The following is a 10,649-nucleotide window of genomic DNA, read 5'->3' as shown; positions in this document are numbered from 1 at the left end:
ATTTTAAAACAAGGTTTGTTTTTCTTTAGACTCTGTCCAGATCATATTCAGGTGTCACTGTGCTCGGCATCGTCGCCACGCTGAAAAATAAAAAAAAAAAGGCTCTTTCCGGAAGAAATTACTTTGTGACAGAGTTTCCAGGTTATTTTACATCTGCTGAAATCTATAACATTTTGGCAGTTTGAATGGAATAATGTGAGCAATGTAGTCTAATGAATACAAAATATCCTGAATAAACCTGGCATTATAGAACCCAGTTTGGACATGAAATAATAGGACAAACAGGTGTCACCAATGACATTCAAGTTCCATTTTTAAGTTGTTGTTTTTTAATACTATATGTATATTTCAACTAAAGGAACATGCGTATTATGTCCCTTTAACGCATAAGACATTTTCAAACAATTAAAGGTGACATGAATTGCGTATTCAGTCAGTAGGGGGCCGGTCGAGTGAAAAAAGTCCAACTCAAAGTGTTTGTTTTGATATACTGTATAGTTCACACCAAAAACAACATATTTATGATGTAAAATGCATCTGTAAACAACAAAAACAGACAGAAATAAAAATAGAATCAAAATAACATGTAAACAATAGTAATTCAACTACTAGACAAGCTTTTAAATGATTAAATATGATTAAAATATAACCTAATGTATTATTGTTGTTGACTATTGGTCAGTTTGGGCCAGTTTTCATTATCATTCTAAAATAAGTTGAGGGCCTCATGTTTGAGACCATCAACAGTTAATTCATGCTGCAAATCTATAAATCAAACACTATATAATAGATATGAGGGAGCTTCCGTTTTTATTCAGTAACAGATGTGATTACTTCAAACAAGACATATTTTAGTACACAAAAAAACACACTATTTGAAGTAACCCATTACTTTCCACCAGTGCCTTAATTAACTATTAACAGTTTTCTTTTTCTAAATTTGAACACGACAACCATGTTCTTGGATCATAAAGAAGTTTAGGTGACGGTTTTATTTTCCAGGTGGCAACTGACTTGTGAAAGACTTTCTGAGAAAATTAGGTTGAGAAACTGTAGACGTAATAATAAAATTTATTCATATAGTGCTTTTGAACAATGCTCGGACAACTTCACATCAGATAAAAACAAAGAGCAAAGGCAAGTACAAGCAAGTAACTGGACATATAAAAACCACATCATTAGGATCGTGTAAATGAGAACTAGCGGCTAATAAGGACACATTATGTGTGGCAATTTAGCTCCTTCCTGTACATTTTGTGTGTCTTCTTAAGTCATATTGTCTCTATAGGGTATTCTTGGATGACTTTGTGGTAATATTATGTCTTTCTGGGCATTTATTATTTTATATTTATCAATATTTTTTACACCCTACAACCCCCAGACCTTCGGACCGTTTTCCTAATACTCAAATAAAAAACTGATTCTTTTTTCTTTTAAAAATATATCCCAGTTAAGACTTCAAATTCAAATTTATTGGAAATGCTAAAGCATTTTTTTTTTTTTTTTTTTTTTAAATGAAAACCTCAAGGCGTCGAATTAAAAATCATAAAACGTACCACCAAGCCAGAAACGACTAAAATAGATCATTAAAAAACACTTGCACACCTGTAAAATATCATTCCAGAAATGTGTGGTACTTTTACAATCACAACTTGCTTATAGAAAATGACTGTAAGGAACCTTCAACTCATGATTGTATAGATCTGCATCTCTGCCCACAAAAAACACAGGGGCCATAAGAAACACATCATTGAGTTTCACAGAACAAAAAGCAGTAAAAAAATTTAATTCAGTTTTACAGCATAATTATACAATCATAACAAGCTCCATTATCAGTTTTCACATGATTAATCCAGCATTTAATATAAAAAGCACATTCACACAAACACATAATGTATGCACGCATCCTAACTACAGTCTAAAAATAATAGCAGGGACAAAACAATAGCATCATTCTTTTTAAAACAATCTGTACATGGTTTCCTCCTCTGACGGTAATTCATGATCCGGGAGTGAGAGAGAGAGAGAGAGAGAGAGGGGGAGAGGGAGGGAGAGAGAGAGAGAGAGAGGGAGAGAGACCCATATTCAAATGATTCACAGCGGATAACTAGAGCATTTACAGTACAGTTCACAGGTTGCCACGACTGCGTTTGTGCCTATTTAGACTTCCTTCGTTTGGCTTGGGTGGGGCTCGCTCCAGTTTCTGTTAGAAAGCACATACGTGTGGGTGTTAGCTATCAGATATATGTTGTCATTAGGGTTTTGCAATGTGGGCAGTCAATTTCTTTCCAGAGGAAGTTTCATTCGGAAATAAAATATTGCAAACGGGAAAGTGCCCATGGGAATGAATTGGAAATTTTGGATCATTTGAAGAAACCACGTCATATAAAAATATAAACATTGTGTATTTGTCATATGCTCATTACAGGGCCGTCGCATCAAGATGCCAGTGTCCCCACACAAGTTGGGGAGTGCAGCAGTTCCCTGACCTTACTTTTGAATCAGCGAAACCTTTCAGTCAACTTTTCGACTTTGATGTCGACTTTTTAGTTCGTCTTGGACTATAACATCTTCCCACCAAATTTCAGGAAATTCTGTTGAACTCAATTTTTGCTAAAGTCATAGGGCACTTACTGTTTCGTGGCGAATGGTGGAAATATGCCAAACGCCAAGGGTTGCCTTTCAACAACTTTTCATCTTTGATGTACAAAGCAGTACAAATTGGTGCGTTTTTTTATGTCTGTACGACAAACGCACTCGGACGAGTTTGTTCATTTACGTAGGGCACAAATGGCTAAATCGCCAAAATGGACGCCAAATTTCAAAAAGACCGGCTTCCTGTTTTGGTCTCCAACATCTTCCCACCAAGTTTCGGGAAATTCAGTTAAACTCAATTTGGCTGAAGGATAACAATAAGTTCCTTGCACAAATCCGTGCCAGGAGTTGTTCCGGCCCCTGTCATTCGTGGCTCGGGCCCTAATAATTTTCTTTGGTAAGCCAGAGATCTTGGAATTAGCATCTCCCAGACATCACGTCATTTGCTCTCTCTTAGCGTTGCCTGCTCATTGTTCTGCAGGGAATCTCATGTCATCTCTGTTGAGAGAGACAGTGGACATTGTCCACAGCACCGCTTGTACTTACAAGTCGACAAACGTAACAAACGTTCAAGGTTTCTGACTTCCGGGTTTATTTCTGGGTTATGCAGCCCATAGAGTTTTCTCCATTCATGCCTCTTGGCTATGTGAACGAGCCGTGATGTCACCCGTGGAAATAAGACATTTCTTTTTATGGCCTTTAGGAAGGTTTTACAAAAATCTAATTAAATAAGAAAGTAGAATAGAAAATAGAATATAACAATCTATAAATGCCTATGTCCATGTCTCCAGGTGTCCTGTGAACAGTTCAGCAGGCATCTCTGGTGAGGTACTCTATCCAGTTCTTGCAATACATCCATGGCGTGCGATGGAGGAAAGGAACGCACAGTGCATGTAGGGGGTGTGGCCTCAACAGCCTTGCAGTAAGTAGTGTGCTACGTGCCAGTGATTGAGGAATAGCATTGATATTCAACTGTATTTGCATCAAATCTTATTGTTTTAGCCAATATTATGGTACAATATATATTTACCAACTATATTTAAGGTCCTAAACCTTCAATGTTTCAGATTTTCACATTATTCATCTCAGTTCCAATAAATTCCCATGGAAGATTTCCCATTCTGCAACCCGAGTTGTCGTGTAAATCTGCCTGTGTTTATTTACCTTTCACAGCAGCACTGGCTCCAGGCCTGGCTGATCTCTTCCTAATGCCGCTGTCTGCTACTGGCTCCTCCTCCACCTCCTTCTCTGCCCGGGAGCTGCGTCTGCTCGGTCCTTTGGGCTTCTCCACTGCAGCTCTGAGAGTACCAGACAGGAGCAAAAAAAGACAGAAAGAAAGACAAAAACAAGGATAACACGAGGATGCGTTATTAAACACGTAGTGGTGGGAGCTAACTCTGCTCTACTCAGAGAAAGATAGAATACCACACAGGTCTGCTGTTTTTCCTCGTCTACCACAGATACTGTCCGTCTTCATCCCGACAGCATCCACCCACTACGTCGACATGATGACTGCTCGAGTCTTTTGCAGCCTAAACGTGTTAAAATACATACCTTGGGACTAAGTTGATGGGCGTCTTTCTTTTCTTTGCCCATCTGTGATAGAAGTGGAAAAACAGCGGTAAACTATAAACTCTAATGAACAAACATGGCTTCACTTCCCCATATTATGACAGTACGAAGCAGGAAAAGGTTGATAGCCAATGAGTCAACTGATAGTCCACAACTGCCCTTTCCAAAAAAACTAACAAAAACAAACACATTGGACAATCAGTCAATCAAGACAGATCAGTCAGTAGCTATGTTTACATGAGCAAAATGTCTTCATTCCATCGTCTTCTGCCTCTGTGACTTTCATTGACATCAGACGTGGAAGTCATGATCAGATCAACTGTACTATTTGAATAGATCCAAATGACTCTCAGCATATACCAGCCCTCTTGTCCTGAAATGTGTTTCAGAATGGGCTGTATCAATCAGAGTTTTTGGATTGGCATATTTACATGACATTTTTATTCCAAATACTCGTCCATGTCCATGTAAACATAGCTAATGACAACCTAATTAGTAGTACGTCTATTACCATAAGGTGGCAGCAGCAGACATTTGGTTAGTGTAATGCATGTGTGTTTGTGGGAATGATGACATTTACAAGGTCCTTGAATGCATCTCGTTGATGCTCCTCTAAGCTCATTGCGCTGTGGACTAGGGCTGCAACACCTCATCGATAAAAAACGATTATTAAAATTAGTTGGGTCTACGTTATTAAACGTAGAGTTGCTACCCCATAATGTAGGGCAGTAAGCCAACCAAAGCCGTGGCAGTAAGTGCCATTAAGCTGAATGCCGACCACCGTAACAGAAGAAGAAGAGAACCAATGCCACACCAGGCGGACAAAGCAGAGAACAACATTAGCAGAGAAAAATGTACGACCCTCGTCGTCAAAAGTGTGGGAGCACACCATCAAAGAACAGTGTTAGGTGCAAAATGTGCACTGTGGACCCTGCATTACTCTCATTGGCTCTCATGCACTGGAGTTCGGTTTGGTCTGTTTTCTTGGAGTTCAAAAATGACTTAAATGCTGGGATCATGGCTCCTGAAGCGTTGTGGGTGATGCTCGCAGTCTCGTGCTCAGACACAAAAATGATGTTACAGAGGCAGTGGTGATGTTGCCGAAGCTCAGCGAAATGTTCTGCAGCATCCCAGCAGCATCCCTCTTCTTCTTTGCAATGTTAATGTCTGTTACGCCACATCTGAGCACTCCATTATTCTATTGTCAACGTCCAGGAGTACGTCAGATGGGCAGGAAAACTCGACTTCTCTTCTGGATGTTGCAGAGCATCCCAGGCGCCAAATCTTTGTTCTTCAACTATGATGCACTACACATTATCCCAACAATTCTTGAAAAATCAACCTGATTTGGAATAGTCTGTCATGTAGATTTAACTGATGCTTTTAGCTGCTAAGCAGTAGTTGCAAATGCCTGTGCTTCTCCACATGATGGGCGGAGGCAGCTCGGCCATCACGTACCATCATAGCAGGGTCCACGGACATAAAACGCCCCCATTGGAGTCGATTAATCAGCTAAAACGATTATTTGTTCCCCCTATCGTACGGCATATCTTTGTGATAGATTGCCCTTTGTTCAAGCTTCAGACATGCATTAGTAAATTAATGTGCATGCTAATCATACATACCAAGTGCTGAGGCCACGCAGTTCATTGATTTCACCATGTACCCCCATGGACAAGCAAATCAACTCCCGTCTTTCAGTAGCGTTAGAAATGTCTAAGCATTTCTCCTTCAAGAGCAAGGGCTTTTAGGTCGAGGCCAACTTTTCACAGATCAAACATGAAGGAACACCTCAACCAACCCCAGCACACGAAGCATTGCACAGCAATAAAAAGACGACACGTGTTCAAAGAAAGCTTACCCTTGCTCAGAAGACCCTTGTCCTGTTGAGACCTCTTCACCTGAAAAAAAAAGTATTTGTCATCTTTTTCTGTGTAATTAATTATATTCTATTTAATTATTGTATTTTCAAAACAAAAAGCAAGTAGTTTATTAACAGCTAAAACGACGACGACCATACTCACTCGTCTTCTCACTGGCAACAGGTTCTTGTGACTGTGGGACATCTTGCTGAACGGGTGCTAGAAAAGTATTTACATTGTTACACATGAATATTTATAACAAATCATACGTATCAGTGACTACTCAACTAAAATTATAAAGAAAGTGACTCTTAATGTGTTGAGTGGGCACTTAGCAGATGCCAGTTGTAAAAATATGAACTGAATATTTTATTATCAAAATATTATTTGAAAAATGTTCATATCCAAGACATCTTTATAAACTAGAGCAAGCACTCAGAGTGTGAACAACTGTAAAGTCTACTCACTTTCCCAGTGACAATACAATTTCTTTTTCTTATGTTTGTTTTATGAAAGAACTACGCAGGATTTCTACCCTAACTTAACAGCTTCTGAGTCATTGTGTGATGTTTAAATGGCTTGTTTTGCAGGGAGATTGGGGGTGGTCTCCACTTCCCCCTACCGCCTTTAACGGAAAACCAGCCTTGCAAGAATCAGGAGGTCTCACAAAGTCTCGGGGTCTTGCGAGAAACACAAATTGCTTTACAGCTCTACACAAACAGCTTCCAGCCAGGTATCTGCTATAGGATCAAGGCAGCAAGAGAATTAGATGGTCATCATGGCAGAGCCAGCGATAAAAGAAGCAGAGAAAACCATTGCAGTGAGGAAGAGGAAATGACAGTGTGACCGAGCAAGGGGCCACACGTGAGTAAACATCGGATCGCTGTAAACGTGGTTGAAATACATTTTTTAAATAATTACTGTGATATTTGATATATTAAATCTGAAACGATATTTTGACACACATTTTGGTTTTAACAAATACTCAGCCTCCTGCGATAGGCCATATTGCTATTTCCATAATTATTTTAATTATGGAAATTACAATTAATTTTTCAGCCCTACTCACCAGACCAAAAACATAACCTTTTTGGCAGAGGCAATAAAGATACATTAAATGTACAGGTTGCAGTAAAGGTACAGTAGGCAGGTCTTTGGTATTATTAATCTGCAATTCAAGTAATTTGAAAGAGAGCGTGACACTTGTGCATGTCCTCTTGGATCTGTTTACAGCCTTTGCTAATTATGTTGTGTCATGGGAGACTAAAAAAAGACAATAAACTAAATTCAGCAAGGTGGAGTTTGAGAGAAGGAGAGATTGCTTTAAGTTTTCTGTTGCACATGAACATGTGTGTTCATGTGAGTGCATCCGTCTGTGCACATCTGATGAGGAACTGGGTTAAGAAAACTGAGAAGAAAAGATCAAATGTATTACAAAAGCTAACTAGCTGGTAAACTAGATATGCTAAATGTAAGCTAGCTAGCACCTTTTCATTTCATGTATAGATAGCTAGAATTAGATTGTTAAATGTCTATCTATCTATACATTTACACAACTTAATCTGCGTCATGATATTTCATTGTATAACAGTTTCTTTAAATCAAACATTTCCAGTTAATTCCCATATCCTTTGGAAAGTGCCCAATTTGGAATATTTCCAAAAGTCTTTGAAGTTCCTGTGGAAAGTTTCTGGAAATGTACCAGGAATTTTCAGCTCTTTTGCAACCCTAAATTCAACTGACTCATCTTTTTTCCTCTTGCATTTCAAAACATAATAACAAACCATGACCATAGCAGACAGAGGACATGTGTCACAATAAGCCAAATATTACCCAAAAATTTACCAAAAATAATTTTGTTTTCATGGTACATACAATACAGACATGATTTTCTTAGCTCATAACAGTGTGTTTACCTGCAGTTGTCTGAGTGGATTCATGAGGTGCTGCCACTGAAGGCGTAGGAGGCTCCATGGCCGGGGGGTCAGACTGAACTGGTGTAACTCCACTGGGAGTAGCAACTGGAGACCTTGTGGTAGGGGCAATGTCCTGGGCAGGCCCAGGTGCAACAACAATTGGAACGATGGATGGTATGGGACTTTGCACAGGCGTGACCGTAGAAACTAAAGTAGCAGAGGTGACGTTTGTGGTCGTACCAACTATATTGACAACAGGAGCTTGAGAACTTACAGTCTGGGCTGGGCCCGGCACTGGAGCTGGTGCAGGAATGGTAATCTGGCTAACAATCTGAGTAGGTACAGCAACTTGGCCAGGAACGGGGATTGGAGAGGAGTGTGCAGGTAGAGAAATGTTGTTTGGAGCAGCAGCAATAGGACGGGACATCGTTACTTCTATCTGAGTAGCAGGACTGGCAGGAGGAAGAAAGACCTTAGCTGGCACAGCCACAGTAGGCCCCTGCACAGACTTTTCCACAGGATTTTGCAGTGAGTCCGCTGTACCAGAAACAGATACAGCTACTTGTGCAGGTTTATTTTTCAATTGGGCAGTGGGAGAAGGAGACATAGTGGTCTTTCGAATGGTGTTTACAGCCCCAGGACTAGAGCAGGGGGGTGGAGAAGCCATGGGTGGCTGGAAAGGAGAAGAAGCTGAAGGAGTTGGATGAAGAGATGGCTGTTGAACTGGAGGAGTGGCTCTCTGAGCAGAGCCTGCCTCACCTAGATTTTCCATTTTAAGAATCCCTTGGTTAATTTGTTGAGGAGCTGTGGCAGTACCTACTTGAGGAGAGGACAAGGGCATAGTACTGGCAATCTGGATCTGTCCAGCAGCACTTCTGGTAGGCTGAGTGCTGGTCTTGTTAACCCCCAAGGAGCTCTGGGTAAAGATTGGGGAAGATGAAAGTTGAATGTTTGTGGTTGACACTTGGATTGACCCCACCATGGTCACAGGCTGTGAAACCACTGAGGTACTGGGAGCCACAGATGCACTTGGTACCTGGAATATTGGGTTAATAAATACAGGGGTGGTAGCAATGAACTGAGGTCGAGGGACGGGGGTCTGTTGTCGGATGTCCTGAGGCCTAATGTTCTTGTTAGGAACAGCCATCATAGTTGATACCATAGATGTGGGTGTCTGGGAAGTGGGGGCAGATGTGATGGGGTTGGAAGTGACAAAAACTGTTATCTGATTGGGGGATATGGTGCTAGAAGATGCAGGGATCTGTATAACAGAGTGAACACTTGTCACAGGTTTAGAACTAGGGTTTGATTTTAAAGCATTTGTGACTGGGGTTAGAACAGAGCTGTAGTTAGAACTGGTACTTACAGCTGAGACAGAACCGCTCTGACTGAACGAGACAAGATGGGGGCCTACACTCGATGTGGTATTAGTGTTACCACTGAGGGTGGTATTGAGAGTAGCTATTGGGTTTACATTCTGACTGGAATTGACACCATGACTTGGGGCTGGGATCTGATTAAGGCTGGGAGTAGTAGTGGAGTTTATGATAGCGCTAGGGTATGAGCTGGGAATTGAAGCAGACAGCAAGTTGGGACTGCTGGTAGGAACTGAATTGACAGGTCTTGGTTTAGCTTCTGATTCATTTGTACTTGTAGTGGTAGGAACAGAGGCCAACAAATCTGTACTCTGGGACTGTCTGTCTGAATCCAAAACAGACTTGGGACTGTCCTTTGCCATTACATCCCTAACAGTATTATTCTGCATAGGGCGAAGAGGCATATTTGGAACACCTGTGTTGTCCAATAGCTGGTTAAGGGATGTTGGAGGTTTGAGAGCAGGTGAGACCTCAGAATCCTGTATAGGTGCAGAATGTGTTGTTTGTCGGTCACCTGTGCTTGCTTGCAGTTCCATGTCCGGTTTAAGCTGCTGAGGCACAGAAAAACGTGGACTGGTCATTCTAGGGGCTGATAACTCCCTCAAAGCTTGAGGCTGAGGCATCGGTCTCTGTTCTGGTGTTGTCATCATACCCTGACTTTCCCTATGTCCCTCAGCAGGGTTACCTTGAATCCCATGGAAGGGACTCTGAGTCTGTTGTGCCTCCATACCCCCACTTACCTGTGAAGGCATAGATACTGGACTTGGGGTTATTGAAGTCGGGTTTAGCAGCATGTTTTGCCCCTGAGTGGTAACCAACTGTGGCTGAGGAGGAGGGCAGGTGATAGCCATTTTTGTTCCCTTTTGTCTTCCTGGACTTGGGGTGGCCGACTTACGGCTAGAGGCTGGACTCGATCTCCGACTATTGCTGGGACTTGCCCTCTTACCCTGCCCTCCAGGCTGCTTGTCTTGTTTAGCATTTGCAACCCCTGTTCCTGTGACAGAAAAAGGCTGTTGGCCATTGTTTGTGTTATTTCCACCCGTACTGCCATTGTTGTTATTGCCTGATAGAGTTAAGCTAGGAGGGGCCTGTCCAATGGCTTTGAGAGTTGTTGGGTTGAGACCTTGCTGATCAAATCCCCTGTTTAGGTTGGGCTGCCTGGGTGGCAGAGGAATGTTGATTTTAGGAGGAAACAATCCTGCAATTGAGGCATTTAGCCTCTCAGGAGAAAGATTGATTTCAGAGGGCTCCGTACTGGGTGGACGATTAGTTGGAGTGAGGGGATGATGGTATGGCCTGGGACTAGCTCTATTGGGGGTCTTAGGCCT

The 10,649-nt window shown here is 41.5% G+C and overlaps 1 protein-coding gene across 5 annotated transcripts in view; it reads right to left on the bottom strand.

The window, feature by feature from the left end:
* Positions 1 to 1,053: 1,053 nt before the first annotated feature.
* Positions 1,054 to 10,649, bottom strand: part of ncoa6 (nuclear receptor coactivator 6) — a 22,154-nt gene continuing 12,558 nt past the window's right edge. For 4 of the 5 annotated variants that reach the window (XM_058644264.1, XM_058644265.1, XM_058644266.1 and 1 more), the window contains exons 12-17: positions 7,946 to 10,649; positions 6,192 to 6,248; positions 6,029 to 6,068; positions 4,150 to 4,191; positions 3,760 to 3,893; positions 1,054 to 2,203 (exon numbers count right to left, since the gene is read on the bottom strand). The exon at positions 7,946 to 10,649 is cut by the window's right edge and continues 327 nt beyond it. In XM_058644264.1, coding sequence (XP_058500247.1) covers positions 2,157 to 2,203; positions 3,760 to 3,893; positions 4,150 to 4,191; positions 6,029 to 6,068; positions 6,192 to 6,248; positions 7,946 to 10,649 — 3,024 coding nt within the window. In that variant the 3' untranslated portion in view covers positions 1,054 to 2,156. The remainder of the gene's footprint in view (positions 2,204 to 3,759; positions 3,894 to 4,149; positions 4,192 to 6,028; positions 6,069 to 6,191; positions 6,249 to 7,945) is intronic. The other variant, XM_058644268.1, reaches the window with a different exon arrangement.

The sequence above is a fragment of the Solea solea genome, chromosome 11, assembly GCF_958295425.1.
Source record: "Solea solea chromosome 11, fSolSol10.1, whole genome shotgun sequence".
Classification (NCBI taxonomy): domain Eukaryota; kingdom Metazoa; phylum Chordata; class Actinopteri; order Pleuronectiformes; family Soleidae; genus Solea; species Solea solea.
Note: the sequence above shows the minus strand (reverse complement) of the source record. Positions and strands in the feature narration are given on the sequence as shown.